Genomic DNA, 19,565 nt, shown 5'->3' with positions numbered 1-19,565 from the left:
CGGATGAGTCGTATCCTCACCACTTCAGATGTTTAATGGTCTTTTTACTGCTCGGGGTAATACTGTTGTATTAAGTTCATTTGAAAATAGTTATAAATCAAGTCCAAAAAGTATCATGTAAAGCAATACAGTGATTCTTGATGGGTTTTATTGTCACTTAATGCTTGATGCCTATTGTAGCATTTAGTTTTTCTTGTGACATTGAGATGGTTTGAGTTTTGTTTGGGATCCTGCTTGGAGCCAGACACTAGCAGTCAGTCTGTCTGTCTGCTGTCACATGTATTAGAATATAGCAGCATGCTGGGAGGTTGTTGCTAGGGGCAGGATAGAGCGCTTGCATATGTAAAGGTAAAGTAATTCGCATGGTTTTGCATTTCAGCTTTGAGCGGCTCAAGATTTGGATCACAATTCGAGGTGTAAAAATAAATCGATTCATAACGCATCTGCTAAAAATGAAGTAAGATTGAATTTTCAATTATAATTACTACATTAATACCCAAAGTATTTACATTAATTATCTTTATTATATTTTTGATTGCAAATTTTTACTCAGTCCAGATTTCCAATAAAAAAAAATGTATTGGCACAATATTATGAATTTTACTAAAACTATTGATTTGGATCAAATCAAGTTGACCAAGTTTCAGATTTCATGGTGCATTTAGTAAGGGCTACATGATAATCATCAAATCGTTCACTTAATAGGCCTGTAGGTGGCGTATGGACTTTATTTTTATATTTAAAGGGGTGGTTGATTATGATTTCACTTTTCTAACTTTAGTTAGTGTGTAATGTTGCTGTTTGAGCATAAACAACATTTGCAAAGTTACAACGCTCAAAGCAAAGGAAGATATTTGCTTTTAAAGAAAAGAACTACAACAAACGGCTGGTACTAGAGACTACACGACATTCCTCTCGGGTTAGTGACATCACTAACCCTAGAATTTACATAAACCCCGCCCCCGGGAACACGCAGTCCATGTTGAGAAGAGGAAAAGTTGTTGTATAAGAGTACATTTGTGAGTCAGCTCAAACTTTAGCATCCATCTTTTCACATGCAATAGAAAGTCACTCTGTGTGCATCTCACAACAGTTCATATATGAGCAATTTAAAGATTTATCATGACAGAATATCCTAATTGAAGATAGTTAACTCCACATCAGCAACATAAATTCATCAACTAACCATTCAGAGACGTCCTGTTGCATTCTACATGTTGTCACTTCTTCTTGAGTCTCTCCATCCTTATCTGACTCCGTTTAACATTAAAGGCAGAACAGTTTCTGTCATTTTAGTGTGTCTGCGTGAGGTAATAGCAGCTGCTAACAGACACAAGCTATTGAAACCCCGTCCTCTGCAGCAGCTCATTTGCATTTAAAGGGCCAGGCACAAAACGGTGCGTTTTTGCAAACCCTCAAAAAGTGACAACTTTAACTTGCTATATAAAAATATCTTCACACACACACTCTGGGGACATCATAGATATATTTTACATCTTGTGAAAAGGGCATTATACCACCCCTTTAACCAACTATGAGAGTTTCATCAAACGGAAAATCAATACAAAAACAGTGGCTCCTACTCTTAATTCCAAATGTATTTTTTTTTTACTTTCTATTGTAGCACAGAGGTTGCATAAGTGCATTTGTTTACCAACCATGATCGCTAACAATATGGTCGAGATTCATGTTTGGATTTATTACAGTTCACTCGCAGATTCAGTAGCAGCAAATCGCAGATGCGGCCTCATGAAGGAACGCAGACTGGCTGTATGACACTTTCATTTGAGCAGAATTTCACAATAGACATCAATAAATTTCAACATACTGTTTGACACTTTATATTCAACAATATTATGGATCTGATTGTACTGATGCTGTTGTATGAGAGCTGAAATGAGCTGGACGATAACATCATTTTTTGCAGAACTGCTTTATAGATGAAATTAACTAATTTAATAAATGCTCTTTACAACAGAACTGAACACTGAACTGAACTGCATCATTTTCCTGCTATCACTGTAAAGCTGCTTTGAAACGATCTGTTTTGTATAAAATGCTATATAAATAAAGGTGACTTGACTTGACTTGTCAGATCATAAGCGCTTTTTTGCAGCTCAGAGAGATCAGAGCGTGTGTGTATGGTTGCCTGGTTGGGGAAGATAAAATAAAACACTGGACGGAAAACGTATCCTTTTAAGAGAAAAGCTCTGTTTGGAGGATTTATGCTCTTGACGTCTGGCAACCCCAAGCAGGAAAGATGGAGGCTCGTTACCAATGCAAGATAATGGAAATGTCAAATGTTTTCAGGACAAATAACCACCGGGCCCATATCACAACGATTATTTGTAATTAATCGAGAGAAGCAGATCATTGTTATCACAATTAAAATATAATTAATCATGCAGCTCTAGAATCTAGTCATTTGTCTGAGCAAATATTTACCCCAAATCACAATATAGTAGGATCTAATTTATAGACTTGACTGTGGGTTCTCATATTCTCAGATAAAAGGAACATTATTTTGGAGCTTTTTTTAAATGGCCATATTTAAGTTAACCAATGCAGTTATATGATGTGACAAGTGACTTGTATTCTTGTGGAATACGGGTTAAACAGAAAGGGACAAGCCCAGACTGGTTCTATGGTGGTGGTGTCAGTGCCTGCAGAGGCATAAAGCTCGAAACGGCGGTGCCAGGCCTCCCGTGGACATGTGGTTTATAAGCAGAGGTGTTGCATGCATCCTCCCATGCACCATGTGTTCCGCCGACGCCGACTCAAGGTTTCACACTCTCAGCCTGACCCGACTGCGCCGCCCACTCACGGGAACCTGGTGCTTCCAGGTGGCTCTCTCATCGCCTGACAAGTCTGGGATGTTGCACGCCAACTACAGTCTACGTGAGATTCGAAAGGTCTACGTTTGCTGTTGAAGTGTTCGTAGCGTATTAGCATACTGCTCTCAGGTCCAGAGTAGCTAATTGATTCCTGCGTTGTTACGCTGCTTTCAAAACGGAAGAGTCTGTGACTGTGCTTGACTTGCACATTTGCTGGAGTGCGATAACACTCAATGGTCTGAAAACAGTTGTGGCTTTTCCATTGATGAAATGGAAAAGGAGAGCGAACATTTTCTGCTTTCAGCAAGTGTGAAATCCAACCCAACAATTTGTAAAATTTGCCAGCATGGAGCTCAGGCAGTATACTCCCAATTTTTGTATTCTAGCTAGACTGTGGCCACATACAAGAGTAACAACTGCATTTAAATATGGCAGTGAATCCCCTAAATGTAAGCCGCGTCTGACAGCACGCAAATACTGAATTGAGCTCTCTTTCACGTCGTCTTCTGCTTGAACGGACAATTTCACACAAAATTATGTCAAAATGACCGACTTGGCGAGTATCCTAGTAAACATAGTCGGTTTTTTGTTAAGTGAACACAAACCGTCGAGTGATAAAACGCATGTGTACGGTATCAGTATATTGGATCCCCATGTTATACCTTAAAGTGACAGCAGCCTAATATTCCTGCTACTGTCTGTTTTTAATGTTAATAGACTCACTGCAAAAATATCACTTCACAGAATAACTTTAATAAGGATTCATCTATATTTAATTTATACAGTGCAGACTATGCAGTGACATTTTTATTTTATTTAATTTTTTTATGTTTGATTACTTTATTCAATTTCTGTACATAATCTACCTAATATGAATCTAACTATTGCTAGATCTACCTGAAAAACCTGTTTCATTTGTATCTTTGTTCTATTGTGTTTATTTGTGCTCTTGCTTGTAGTTTATGTTCTTATTTTATTAGACTGTTTACTTTAATAGTTTTTGAAATTTATATTTTATATTTAATATTACATTTATGTAGATTTTTTTTTCATTTGCATTGTTCTTGCATTTCATGCAAAAAGTCTGGCGAGTAAGATACATTTACCAGCCAATGCGACTTGAGCTTCAGTGCATCCGTAGAGGGTTGTTCATTGAGCACTCTGTTGCAGTGTTGCCATGTCTACTAATTATAAGCATTTTGGCCTTTTTGTTTGGGTTTGGCTCATAAAGCAATCAAGTTATTAAAGTGAGCAGGTGCGGGTCACAATATTTTGGTCTTATTGACAATATAAAGCATTTAGATTTATTTAGTTTTATTCTGGGCTTGTTTTTGATCACTGTTTATTTTTGCAAGATCTGGCAATCTACCTCTTTTCCTGTGATTTTTCTTGCAATCACTCTGTATACACATAGAAATTTTGTAAATGCTGTAGACTACCTGAATTTTAGTTAATTAGGTTGTAGAATGCAGTTGTCACTAATTACTGAACTGTGTGTGGACAAAACAGTATTATGCACTAAAAGGTGAATTTAACAATCAAATGTTGTTATTATTATTAAATATTGCATTAGTGTTATATTAGCATTTTGTGGTGTTGAAATGATGATGATAAAAATGATAATAAAATTAAATAATTAGTATAATATTTATAGTATAATATTACTATATTTAGTATAATAGTATAATATTTGCAGTATAATATTTGCATATTTGCTGTGGCAATTGGTTTGAAATTTCACTGGTTTTGACTATTAAAAGTTTGGTATATTGACAGCCCTATTGAGAAGCGCCAAAGTCATATTGATTGCTCTTGCTGTCAACCCGTCCCTGTCAGTGATTGTTGATTTGGGTGGGTCCTTGACCGGTGCTGCCCTCGTCAGCGCCTGAGTGATTAATTGCCAAGTTTACAGACTGGACGCTCGGAGCGTGACCGTGCATTATGATCAGGCGTCTGCGCGCTGAACCCCACCCTCAAAAATGACAAGGCCCTTCTTTTGCACCTGACCTGTCACTCACACCCATCTGTTCCTGTGGAGACAAGCCAGACAATCACAAACCACAGGATCTGTGCCATGCACCAAACCACATGATCCCAGAGTGCATCTGTCACATGTTTCCCTGTTTTACTGCTCGGAGATCATGCTTTCAAATACGTAAATAATTGAATTGATTTGGCTTTATTGCTCTCTTCAGCTCGGTGGCACTGTTGTAAGTATCATGTTGAGCTTTTCCCATTTGAGAAAAGGGTAGCGCACAGCAATTTTGTGTAGATTGATTGCTCATTTTTTGGCCTCTAGCAGTTGGAGCAAAGCTGAATCCAGTGTGCTGGTCAAATCTGTTTTTGAAGGTTCAGTACCTTACAAAATGTTAAATTTAAAGGGATTATATTATATTGTGCCACTGTAAATGTTTTAAACAATAGTGCATCTTTAGTATCAATGTATTGTCTTTCTCTACTGAGTGTCTAAGGCCCAGACTGTATGCAAGTATGTGAACACAGACGTTACTGTCTACACAAGCTTGGTTTTGTGTGTTGTTGCGTTACAAAGGGTATCAGATCATGGTTGTTATATTTCATATATTAGCATAAACCTTTTTCTTCGTTCAGTTTTTTTTTTTTTTAAGGTGCACTACTGTAATGGCAGGATGTAGGGTTGAACAATTAAATCTATTATTTATTAAAAAGAAATCCACAATATCAATAATAAACAGAGTAATTTTTTTATATTTGACCTGCATTAAAACGATCAGATGCGTGTTGCTAAGAACTCAAAGGTCCTCGTGACAAAATGAACTTAAAATTGACAACCTAGTTAAGATAAAATTGACAACTGTTTTCTATTGTATTGTAAAATGTACTTCTCGAAGTAGTAGTAGTAGTAGGATACTACACTGTAAAAAACTTTTATCCCAACTTTTTTATCTTTTGTGAAAACAACTTAGATAATGTGGTTCAGACAACATAATATTTTAAGTTTCTGTTGATTAAACCAATATCCTTCATTGTATTAACTCAATTTTTTAATTTCAATGAACTCAACATTTTAAGGCAATCAGGTAACTAAGTTAAACCAACAATAATTTTTTATCTACTACTACTACTCCTCATAATAATAATAATAATAATAATAATAATAACTAATTTCATTAGACAGCATTTTTGATAATAAATTTGTATTAAATCCTAAAACAGAATCGCGAAAAAATAAAATGCAAAACAAAGAATTTGGGAAAAAATAAAATGGATTTTATAGTGCCCTAAATTAAAAGGTAGCTTACTTTGTAGAGTTTACTTCTTAACAAACATGTTGAATGCTTCGCCATCAGTGGTATGAATACTGTGATTTGAAATTTTTATCATAATATCGCCCAGCCCTGGGCAGTTTTGAAGAGAATCTTTTTTATCAATTTTAAGTCAATATAGTAACTTACCTGAATACTAACACATCTGGTTTAATGACACCAACATCTAATGGCAACTCTAGCATCCCCTTGAGTACTGTCAGCAGGCCAACGTAAGCGCTAAACACTCACATTTACGTATATGCTTAAACTATGTTTGTGACCTGAGAAGTCACTTAAGGCCAAAAATAAGAGTTTCCTTCTTTTTGATGGCAAAGCTACCTCTCAATCATTAAATATTTAGGCTAGCGTTTGAAATGATGTTTACCTCATTCTGCACAGATCACTGCATGCACATGCTGCTTCAAAACAAAGCTTAGCCAGTAAAGATAAATCACTATTGAAACCGAGCAGCACAGAATAAAGAGAGGAGGGTGGGGGTAGGAAAGACCAGAGCGAGGGAGAGAGAAAGGGAGAGAGGCAGGGCGGGAAAAAGCCTGCTCAGTTGAGCAGTATTAACACAGCGTAGCAATTTCATCTTCCCAAACGTGATCTCCTTTAACAACTGTGAGCACTCAAATGCCTGTTGCCAGGTTACCGTCCAGCACTGTGAAAAGCGGGATTGTGTACGCGAGCAGCATGGAGAAGCGCTGCTGACTTGCGCCCATCTCTAAATAATGAATCACCGATGCATTCAGAATAGAGGGAACGCGATGAATAGGCGTGTGTGATCGGGATCGAATCCGCAGCGTCGGAGCCGGGGGAAGCCATGCAGCTCCAGTCTGCAGCACAATGCAAGGTGTCCGGCTTCATACTGAATGAAAGATGCGCCCAGTCTTCGAAAATGGAAGTCCATCGGTACGTACACACACAGGCTTCATGGGTTTGTTTTCCTTTGCAACTGTTGCATCCTTAATGTAGCTCAAATACATTGTTGAAATGCATGTTTAGGTTCACGTCGGTTTACTTTCTACTTCAATATTGCTCTCTGGGATTATGGGTTTAATAAAGCAGTGCTCTATTGTAATTATGGAGGATGTGAGCTGCTTTAGGAAGTGTGGTGGAAAATGTTTTCAGTAAGATTACAGTTTCATTTGCTCTAATAGCTCCCTGTGGAATGGATGGGAGATGCACAAATTGGCCTATAAAACCAGTGGCAGGCTACCAACATTTGTGCACTGCAAATTCGCTCATCAAACATTCATATCCCATCGCACAAATATGGCCCTGCAGACCAAATCAAAGTTCATTTTTTGTCCACATTTTACTGACAAAGGGGTCTCAACCAAGTTAAATTGTTTTCTCACTGCTAATAAGTGCTTACAATTCTTTGAAGGAAAGGTGTTTCCCCATGTTGCCACAATGAATGGGGTGTTTTTATAAACCATGCTGCCATGACTAAGTATCACTTATGACGTTCTTAAGGGGAACCTCCATGCATGCAAAAGGTTTGGTGTGAGAAGTCGCTGTGCGTTCTTTGTGTGTGAATGGGCAGCTCAGTGGAGGCGAAACAGGTCGCTGTCAGCACTCACCTGCTACTTAGTTAACTGCAGTTAAAAGCAAATTGCATTGGTTTGCACAGCATACACGGTAAACATTCTGGAGGTGAGGTGTTGGTGGTAGCTTTTTCTGGAATGAGAAGATTCTTTGAAATTCTTTGTTTTGCTGATGTTTATGTTTTGCAATACTGTGCTGAGGAAAACCAGTAGTGCTGGTCCCGTTTTATGAGTTGGGATTATCATTCTTAAGATTTAGAACACTGTATTGCTTTGTAAACATATACTCCACTTTAAATGCTAAATGTTTATTTCGATTAACACCTTTGCTTTGGCAACACATTCAGTCTATTTTAAATTCCAACATTATATATTAAATATATATATATATATACATTATACATGTATATACACACATGCATGCATACATACATACATACAACATAAAACATACAACACACACACACACACACACACACACACACACACACACACACACACACACACACATTTCAGGTTTCCATGATGCTGTCAAAGGTCACATTAATTGATGTCAGCTTGAGTTCCAGTTTTAATTGGAAAGCTATTGTAAAAGTTCCTCATGATTAAAAAGAGGGAAGTAGTATCTCTTTGACTTCATAATGCCATCCGTCTGGCTTTACTACACAACCACGAACCTCTTGAATTTCCTACATGTCAAACTGTGTGGATTATACCCGACACACTGCTTAGATAAAGATGACAGATGGCAGCTGTCAAAGAGAAAATGTATTTAGGATAGATGTATTTTGCTGATGTTTTTCAGTGACCAGTCAAACAAGGAAAAAAGAAAGAAAGGCATAAATTTGTGCTGCAATAGATATTGGCATGCTGTAAATTGGGTAGAACAGACATTCTCTGAAGTGTTTTGGGCTCTAAAAAGTATTACAACCAGTTCACCAACACATTCTCTGACTGAAAACATTCCAAACTCAAAGGTTTTGTTCGACCTATTTTTAATTTTAGGAAAGTGCTTTGTGGTTTCCTTATTGTGTCTTAGAGGAAAATGTGCCTCTTAATTGAAATTAGAGATGATCACTATATTCTTAAAACAAATGTACCATTTCATAAGATTTTTCTCACAGGCTTTGTCTTTATATTAATGTTTAAAGTTAAATAAATATACAATATAAATATGATATACATTTTATGTTGTATATATTATATTACCATTTCATCTTATTATTCTCAGAATCATTATCTTTATATTAATATTTAAATTACACATTTAAATGTAATGTATTATATATTATACATAACAAATATGATATGATATGTTTTTATTAATTTAATATATTATGTATTGTGTTGTTATAATTGTGTATAATATAAATAAAACATTACTGTGATGTAGGTGTGGGCCGTATACCTGTAGACACGATTAAAGCTTCATTCCGTAACTTTTTTGGGTTAAAAATGATCCAAAATAAATTTGAGCAAGTACATAACCAGCCAGTGTTTAAAACTATCTGCTTGCCTTAGCTCGATTCAAAACGGTAAGCTTGTAATAATGTTTTTAATTCCAGTGGCACTGGTGGATTTCCGCCGGAAATTCGAGCATGTCTTTGCGTCATTACGTCACATCTGTACACATAAAGAAGGTGTCTCTGATAGTAGGCTATATTGTGTGTGAGGATGTTGGAGGTGGAGATTTATAGCCTTTTCTCACAGCACTTGATATAATTAAACTTGATGGCGGATCCAGAAAGGTCCAAACGACAATCACCAGTGACAACTGGAGATTCACCCGTTGTAAAATGCAAAAGACTTCGTTCGGACTTTGGAGTGGCTACAGAAAAAGAGACTGCAACCGGGCCCATGCGAAAACAAGGGTAATATCGGAAGGGCATTCAATGTAGTCACGCAATGCTGATGTTGTTAACATTAAGCATTGTTAGCTCTGTCCGGAGGCTTCCTAAGCTCAGCGATTGAACCGTAAAGACAGTGACGATGACGTTGATTTTACCAAATCGATCTGAGCGCGAGTCGCAACCCGAACCTCCATCGCAAGGACGACTCGAGCAGGACGTTTCTCTGTGACATGCTACTGAGTTTGAGGTACATTATGAGAACCAAAACGTATCTTAATACCAGGTGTAAACATGGCCTGAGGGCCGCACACATAAAGCTGCTGCTCATACAGCATGTGAGTATTGAACTGAGTTTTTTTTTGCCACATAATTGGGCTTGAACAGTACATAGTTGAGTGTAAAAATGCCCATCTTTGCAAGCATCCTCGTAAACACAGTCATTTATGTCTTCAAGGGGTAGTTCAGGATTTTGGACATCGGACCTCATTTCCAAGTTAGCCTGGGTGTTATTTATCAGTGGAGACTGTGGGGATAGACAATAAAGCTTTTGAAATTGAAATTGAAATTGAGACAGTTTTCAACATTTTTCATCCAGTCCTTCCAGTTGCATTGTTCGCCGGTGCTAGGCTAGCGCGAGTCAACGGTATCTGCTAGCCTGCCATTAAAAACAGTTTTACCCACTCCACAGTACACCAAAAGCAAATAAATTATAATGCCAGACTATCAATGTAAATGTCTGTTGAGAGAATAATGTTAGAAATCAAACTTTTCGCATTGCAATAGTTATACTTTGTTCCCTGTATTTATTAGCACAGTCTACAGCAGCGGCAGAGTGATATTAAGTTACCTAGGCAACCGAGAGAGCCGGTCCACATGACAATCACGCAAGTGTATTTACCTGCCGCTGACTCTCATCACTACAGAAGCAGAGTATATTTCACTTAGAAATCAACAAGACATAGGACTATGGCCACGTTTGAAAGCAATGCCAATGTTTCGGACTTTGGAGACGATGAAGACGAGGAATGTGTGTTATTCAACGAACCGTACATGTATGAGCTGGAATACACAGACGAAGAACTAATCGAGATGGATGCTAAAAGGGCAGAAAGAGAAAGAATGTCTGTAGAGACAACAGCAGCTGGAGATGCCGTAGAGAACCGGGACAGAACCGATTGGTGGCTTACCGAATTGTTCTCTTACTACTAGCTTGCTAGACTAGTGGAGTGGGTAAAACAGTTTTTAATGGCAGGCTAGCAGTTACCGTTGACTCGCGCTAGCCTAGCACCGGCGAACTATGCAACTGGAAGGACTGGATGAAAAATATTGAAAACTGTCTCCACTGGTAAATAACACCCAGGCTAACTTGGAAATGAGGTCCGATGTCCAAAATCCTGAACCACCCCTTTAAGTGAACGTAAACGGTTGAAAAAGAAAAGGCATGTGTAACAGTATATTGGATCAGTGCATTTGCTCTTAAAGTGACAACAGCCTAATAAATCTGCTGTCTGTATCATTACTGTTAATTAAACTATAAATCCCTCATTGCTCTTGACTGAATCACTTTTATAACTTTAATAAGGATAAATGTATATTACACACTGACTAAGCAGTGTTTCTTATGCATTTTATTACTTTACACAATTTATGTAGTATTTATTTTTTATAGTGCTTGAAGTTTTTCTGATAGGTCGGTTTCATTTGTGTATTTGTTCTATTGTAGTTTAGTATTGTTGTAGTATTGTTGTAGACTATTTACTTTTCTTTTACTATTTATTGTCTTTGTAAGCTTGAGTTTTTAAAAAAAATTTTTTTACTTGTGCTAGTATTAGTTTTTTTTTGTGATATTGAAATTGGAAATAAGAATTATACAATTTCAATAGTATAATTTTTTTTTGATAATATAAAATCCTTATTTAAAGCAAAAAATAACTAATTTGTGATATACATCTTTATCATGAAATAAAATTTCTTAATGCAGATAATTACCACCCCTACTATGATGTCCAGACAAAAAGATGAAGTCTCAGTTGATTCACTAAAGTCAATGCTACATTTGTCTGTATTTTATAAATATTTGGCACATTTTTGTTTCTGATGGTGCTGACCTTTTTTTTCTTTCAGATTTCATATAGCCCGTTTTGTGTTCGTACTCAAAAATCAGTGAATTAAAACTGTATTAGCAATCTGCTCGCATTGGTTTCTGTCCTTTTTAAGTGTGTTCTTGTCCCCTTGCCAGTGGCTTAAAAGCAGACTCCTCTCACAAATAGCTGCCCATGCAGAGAATGTCACCGGGGCTGTTTATACAGTGATGATGTCTCCCATTGTCCTGCAAAGCATGGCATGAATGAATCTGCACTGGCATCTACCGAAACGGGTGTTCTGCGTGACTCATGGTTTGTGAGTGGAGTGTATTTTTAAGCCAGTTTTTGCAGTTTCTGTGGAGGAGGTGAGGTGTTGGCAGCTCAGGGACTCTCCATCTCGCCTGTGGAAGGAAGCAGTCACTGTCATTAGCTGCAAAGGATCATAGTAAGGGTGAACAATGAACACCAGGCTGAGAGTATTAACGTTCATGTTTTTATATTTTCATATAACTCGAGATAGACTCGGGGATAGACCAGTTTACTGTCTATTTAGCGCTGATCATTCACTCAAGGCTTGTGCTGTAGAGGAAAACAAAAGGCAAGTGAAAGAAGCCTGAATGGCTCTGTACCACCCCCCACCCCCCCATACAGATTTTTTTCACAGTATTATGTAGGAGCTACACATAAAACCCACCCACGTACACAGTGTTGCTAAGGTGATGGCTTTAATTCCTCATTCTATAAAAAGACCAAAAGAGCAAAAACAGCAACGAGGGATTTTGACTTATGAGGATGTCTCTCTCGACACTAGTGTGTAATCACTACAGAGTCTGAAATCTTTTGAATTGGCATGAAGATTGTCACGGATAGTATCCTCCTCAAAATGGAGGAAATTAAATGCACAGGAATACAGATACAAGTGCTAAATTGGTTGACATGCTGCTTCATATAGTGAGTTCGACATCCTCCTCTTCCAAACGCCTCCTATACAGTCATATAGGAAGAGCAAAATTCAGATTTCCTCACCTAGCCTGACTACTCCTCAAAAGCGTTGGCTCATGCTTGTAATTATCTCTGATTGGTCAGATGGCCCAGTGTGTTGTGGTTGGTCGACCACTTACAGCGCGTGTCCGAAATGCTCATTACCATATCTGAATTTCAGTTCCGGAGGCTTCCTAAATCCTCAGCGATTGTACACACTATAAAGACAGTAACGATGTAACATTTGAAGACATAATAATTCAACCTGAACCTGCATTAATTGACACACAATTTTGCTAATAGTGGGCCCACAGATGATTAGCAGAACTATTTAGGTAAGACAGTAATAAGGTGAGATAGGCGGTTAGCCGGAGACGTACAGCTTCACTGGGTGTACAAAAAATAAAAAACAAAAATATGTATTTCGAACACTCAGTAGAAAATATTTACATGAATAATCAATCGTACAGAGTATGATTCAGAGGAGCAAGTTGGTCCAGATAAAGTGGGTACTGTCCATTCTTTAATGGATCGTTTAGCAAATCCCGTGTTGACCTCGCCAAGATTTAAGAATCAATCGTCAGTAAGATGACGGGAACACAAAAAAAGGTTATCCTGCATTTGTATTGCTGTGGTAATTTTAACCACTGACTCTTCACATCCTCACTCTTTGGAAGTGTATACAAAGAGGATTTGCTTTGGCAGTGCAGAAAACAGCGTCTTCTCAACATGCACACAACACGAACCAGCTACAGTGTTTGAGGGCTGGCCAAAGTAGACGACGTTTGTGGGCAGCCAATGAAAACCATAGACTGGCATAATGCAAATTTGTCACGAATGAATGTTACGTAAGAAAGACTGGAATTACTGACGACTAGTTTCGGCAGGTCAGAATCGATTCTTTCTTTTTGGAGACAATAACTTTTTGTCGTGCACTTTGATCTTTAAAACTTTGCAGACCTTCTACATTCCCAAACAACTATATTACACACTGTATGAAAGGGAATATCTGAAAAAGCATAATAGGGGCACTTTAATCAATTGTTTCAAACCTGTATGTTATTTTTTTCCATGGAACACAAAAGGAGAATTTTGAAGAATATTCATCGTTTTTCCATACCATGTTCTTAGTGGAGTGTCACTGAGGACTGCTGAAAATTCAGCTTTGCCATTAAAGGAATAAATAGCATTTTTTTTATGTAGTGTATGTTTTATATATTCTGTTATTTATATCTTATATATGTGTGTATTTTAGTTATATCCTGTCGGGTTCATCATGATCCCCTTTTGCAGACGGTGATCAGGGTTTCAGTTATTTGTCACTGTATGCTGATCTCACCTTGTGGCTGTGAGACGGTATGAATCTCACAGTGGGAGTTGGAGCCTATTTCCATCTCCCTGCTACGCCTACACCATGCCGTGGACCCTCGAGCTCCCTGTGAGCAGTCAGCTCTCAGCCTGAGCCATCTCTGTTACAGGAGTATGGTTTAAAATAGCTCCTGTCTGCTCTTTCTCACGCACCTGTGGCTAGTTGAGTAGGTAAAACGCAGCAGAAGTGTTATTTTAGGAGTCCATGGCCCTCTTAAGGATTTGTAGAATCATTCAAATTAGATATTTAGCCCTTCATGTTGCCATTGATTATTTGGTCCATTTTGCTATTAAACTTGAAGTGTGTAATTTTTTTGTTCTCAGTGTTAAAGTGCGTTCTCGTATACCAGCTTTAATATGCAGAGATAAGTAAGCACAAGTAAACCGTGTGGTGGTAATATCCTTGTCCTTGAACATGATTATATTGGCTCAACCAAAGGCATGAGTTTGGAGTGGGACTACCTGTTTAACTGACCAAAGCAGATGAGGTGATTGTTCAGAAAACCTGTTGGAAAATAAGGCGGGGTATCTATACAGATTTCCAAAATTGATCAATTCTGACTCGCAAATTGATTGAATTTCATTCAATTTCAGATTCCATTTTGGTTCATTTGAGTTTATTTCAGTGTTTCAGATTGATTGATTGATTGATTCAAAACTGTAACTCATCTTTTTGAACTATCTGTTAAAAGAACCAGCTCATAGGAGTCATTGTTTCTGGAATCAGACAGTACTGGGTATTCTGTCTCTTGGGTATCTCTTTTTTCATCAAAAATAATCTGTTCATGAGAGTCATTTGTGAATCGAACTACTTGCCAAGGACCAAAGAGTAGGGCTATACTATAGAAGGCCTTTAATGGGCTCATTTTGTCACAGGGCCCGGGACGTTCCAGTTATCCCCCGAACCTGATGACGACCCAATGTTTCTCCTGCTTTTCCAGCCCTTACTCAGAATTACCACGTGTCATCCATGAAAATACCCTTCTCTCTCACTTAATTGACTTGCTGACCCAAATGTGTGTGCTCTTCAATAACTTGGCTTAACTTGGCTTTCAAAGAGGGCTAAATTGTATCCCTTCTTTGCTGGCTTTAGTTTCTCTTGCAACATTGTCTATGACATTTTAGAGGGCACATTTCCTAGCCATTCAATCTTGAAGATTTACCGTGTTGCATGAAGTTTCAGGAGTTGAGGAGCCATCACACAAGAACAGGGTTCTATTGTGATATTATGGTGGTAACCTTGACTGACACTTTGTTTAACTGTTTGTCTGTATTTCATTCTTTCTTTTTTGATATTCTTTGTGAGAGAATTCAACAATACCTCAGAAATCCCTTGGCCTCTGAGCAGGATTGCTCTGTAGATATCTGGACCTGAGGTCAGTGGTTCCACTTGACTTGTAAGGCGGTTTGAATCCCTGTGTTTGCTAGAGTCTCAGTGGATTTGTAATGTGGCTTAGAGATGGCAGCTTGTTGAGTTATAGTGTTAGACAATTTGAGCTGTGTAAACAAACTAAGTGTTAAAGTGTGAACATGTCTGAGTTGGCCTTCGTGACATGCATGATTCATATTAAACCTTCAGGGCTAGTTCATCATACATTGACACAGATATCAAGATCTATGTTTAATTCACGTAGTGTTTTGCAACTTGTGAATTATAGAACATTAATGCAAATTTGAAATTCCTAAATATGTTTTTATTTTATTTTACTTTTACATAAAAATAAATTCATTTCAACCAAACAGCCATTGTTGCCAGATAAATTATAAATGTTTAATGTCGTTTTATTTAATTAATACAACAAATATTATATTTTCTAGCCTTCAAACAACAGATTATTCAACATTTACCTAATGCATTTTTACTAACACTTTTTAATGCATAAAAATTGCTTCTGTAAACTTTCCTGAGTGATGATGCAAGCATATTGTTGAGTCAGAGCTGATTTATTAAATTAGGTGTGTAAAACTTGTCTGATGACATAACGGCTGAATCAAAAAGCACATTAAAATAATTATGATTTTTTTTTGTGTGGTGTTGTTAGCTCGCAGAATCCGCATCCTTGTTTATAGGTTCAATGCCATTCTCACACATGCTGCAACAAGAATCCCTTTAACTTGTGTAGTTTATTTGTGAATGAGTGTGTTACACAGAAAGAGACAATGGAGCTGTCATTGAGGACGTTACTTTGAGCAGTGTAGAAGGTTGATGATTATTTCTCCTGATGTTGTGGGCGCTGGGTTGCATAATCAGATCTTGGTTTACCATGCTCTTCCCCAGAGCATTTTGCAGGCAGTGCTTGCGCTCGCGTCACTGCAGCCTCAGCACGAAGCCCTCTGATGTCGTATTTTTTAGCTGTTGAGACGTCAAGGCGATGAAGGAATGAAAATGTTTCCTGATTGCATTGCTGCAGTGCTTTGGATGTTTTTTTTGTTTTTTTTTTTAATCAGAGGGTTTTTGATCACACTTTTCATAGTGCTTGTTTACAGCAAATTAAGTCCTTTAAGCTTTAAACAAACAGTTTTTCAGTTTCATTTGTTCCAAATGTCAAACACTTGACATGCAACAGAGATTCAGAGAATTTGCCAATTAATGTTAATATAATTAATATAATTACCATTGTTCACTTGAGCTTTGAAGAGAGACAAATAATATAAGGTTTTAATAATTTTTCAGCTTTATTTTATACTTGAAGCACTGCATACTCACACACCACTAGTTTAGCTTATTTATATTAAACTGCTTTTTTATTTGCATCCAATTCCAGCACAGCGGAGCTTGTTATTTTGACAATTCCCTAAATGGCTTATTAATCCTATGATAGATGAAAAAATGTGAGAATAGATTGCATAGCTGTCATAATTTTGTCTGTGTGCTTTATTCCATCACGTTGTTTTCCTTTCATCACAGAACACTGTGTGCTTGCCTCTGTCTGTCCTTGAGATTTATTTGCACCTCTGAAATGAGATCGAAGGGAAACATTATCTGTTTAAATGTTTTATTGCCAAATCAGAACAACTATATAAACATGAATGGTGGACTGACACTGTTCTTTGTGTAGTCGTACTGTGTGTTTGAAATCCACTGTTCTCCAGGCCTGCTGAAGTGTCAGGTTGAATTTAGGCCCTGCTTACACCTGGTATTAAGATGCGTTTTGGTCGATAGGATCACAAGTAGACGAAGGAGACACACACGTTTACACCTGGGCCCGTATCCCTAAAGATTCTGAGAATCCTCTCAGAGAGCTCCTAACTTAACCTAAAAATTCCTTGCCAGGAGTTTTAGCTTAGAAGTGATTCCAGAACATTTTCAGTGAACTCTGAGCAAGGAATGGATGGAAAATCCTATCTTAGTGAGGAGGTGTGGTTGACCCCGTTGCTAGGTATGAGTCATCATTTCAAAAGCCGTGATTGGTTGATCCTACAAGTTTGATGAAAATGAACTTTTGGTGATAATGAGCAAAGGATGTACCCTCAAATCAATAAACATAATTATACACTCTAATCTTATGCAGACTGTAATTGTAAATAATATTTCACATTCAAGAAAATATCTGGAAAATGAATAGTAAGCTGTAGGGGTTATAGCCTAACATTAGAATCTAAAATATGTGAAAACTTAAGCTCATTACACCCTGTTCAAATAATGATTCGTGTCTTATTTGCTCATATTAATATCCTAGCTGGCATATTTTGTACTTTCACTCCCATATGGACCCCATTGAAAACAAGATGGCCTATCTCAAGGGGCTGTCCTTAAAGGAGAACTCCGGTCAATTTTAACATTGAGCTCATTTTTTTGTACATTTGGAGTGCTGTCAATACAGAGAACAACGACAAAAATCGGTGTTGCCTACACCGAGTTATTCTATTTTTAAAATTTGCACCCTGTTGACTTCAATGGGGCAAGTACTAAACCTGCTTTTAGCCTCTTAACATCCTTGATGTGTCATTACAAGTGCACAGAAAATGTGAGTGATTCCTTCTGAGTGAACACGAGTGAGTCTGACTGCAGTAGATGTGAAAGAAATGTATAAAAATGATGTTATTTAAGCCAGCGCAAATACCTTTGTTTACATCCTGTTTTTCGGTTGAAGTCCAAAGTAGTCGATTGCCGAGTTCACGCGCGTGATCATAGGTATTAAACCTATGCGTGTGAACTCTGCAATCGACTACTTTGGACTTCAACCGAAAAACAGGATGTAAACAAAGGTATTTGCGCTGGCTTAAATAACATCATTTTTATACATTTCTTTCACATCTACTGCAGTCAGACTCACTCGTGTTCACTCAGAAGGAATCACTCACATTTTCTGTGCACTTGTAATGACACATCAAGGATGTTAAGAGGCTAAAAGCAGGTTTAGTACTTGCCCCATTGAAGTCAACAGGGTGCAAATTTTAAAAATAGAATAACTCGGTGTAGGCAACACCGATTTTTGTCGTTGTTCTCTGTATTGACAGCACTCCAAATGTACAAAAAAATGAGCTCAATGTTAAAATTGACCGGAGTTCTCCTTTAATGAAGTAGAAATTGCAACGTTACAACTCAGTGTGGTCTTAACGAGGGTAACACGGCTCAGCTTTTATCAATGTCTGTGATTGCTGGCTGGTCTATTTATGAAGGCTTGTTAAAAAATAAAATAACAAACATGATTCCTGCACGATCCAATCTGTAGCGTCTCAATAATTCCCTGTCATCCAGTGTTTGCAGGACATCTCTCCTGCCTCCTCTGTTGGCCATTTTGTGCAGCTGCTTAGGGGAACTCCTAAGCCACTAAAAGTCCTCTTCCCTGCTCTTAGCAGATCTCGCCTTAGGAGCCCTTTTAAGCGCTAGGAATCTTGAGGAATAGCTTTTATATTAACTGGGATTTTCGTGTCACTTTTAGGGGAAATTCTAAGAAAACGTCATGACTCTGAGAATTTTCTTAGAATTTGGCCGCTAGGAGCCACTTTTTGCACAAAAATTCTTTAGGGATACGGGCCCTGGTCTCTTTTGTCCACTTTTAACCACTAATGTCCCGATTTCTTCGAGGGGAGGGTCTATGGGCATGTAAATGTATGGACTTTTTCAGATCTTTCGATCTAATGGACGAAATAAGTGTGCCTAATTTACATGTGACCACGACTGGAGAAAACAGAAAAACACAATGAGAGCAGCAGCTTTCGTTTCTGCTTTGATAGCCGCAAGACCACGCCGAAATTGGCGAGTTTGTGTTAGAAATCAGGAATGGTGAGAGTACATTGTGCTTGGTACGTTTTTCGTCTTCAAACCAAACTTGGGTCTCCAGCCAAAGTTTAAATCCCATCAGGCTAGCGTGCTTCCCATAATGTTTATGCATGAAGTCAGTAGGCGGAGAGTAGGCGCCTTGTGGCTGTTCGACCACGTGAGCGTTTACACTACAAAAGCAATGCGGTCGAAAGCGTTTTCGACTACCTCTGGAAGTGGTCGAAAGTGGACAAGCTCAAAATGTTTTAGACCCTGTTTACACCTGTATTTAGCATCAGCCACTTGTGATCCAGTAGACCAAAACGCATCTTAATACCAGGTGTAAACAGGGCCTTATTTACAGTAGCAAGATGTGGGTGAAACTATCATTCCCAGGTATCA

The 19,565-nt window shown here is 37.9% G+C and overlaps 1 protein-coding gene across 6 annotated transcripts in view; it reads left to right on the top strand.

Moving 5' to 3' along the window:
• The window catches only part of enah (ENAH actin regulator), a 109,724-nt gene that overhangs the window by 27,188 nt on the left and 62,971 nt on the right, over positions 1 to 19,565 (top strand). Inside the window, exon 1 of one of the 6 annotated variants that reach the window (XM_079887386.1) lies at positions 6,631 to 7,036. The exons of 4 other annotated variants lie outside the window; for them this stretch is intronic. In XM_079887386.1, the coding sequence (XP_079743512.1) occupies positions 6,948 to 7,036 (89 nt within the window). In that variant the 5' untranslated portion in view covers positions 6,631 to 6,947. Of the gene's footprint in view, positions 1 to 6,630; positions 7,037 to 19,565 lie in introns of those variants that run through there. One more of the 6 variants, XM_079887381.1, reaches the window with a different exon arrangement.

Source organism: Squalius cephalus (assembly GCF_949319135.1).
Source record: "Squalius cephalus genome assembly, chromosome: 12".
NCBI classification, from domain to species: domain Eukaryota; kingdom Metazoa; phylum Chordata; class Actinopteri; order Cypriniformes; family Leuciscidae; genus Squalius; species Squalius cephalus.
This window is presented reverse-complemented; position numbering and strand designations above follow the sequence as displayed.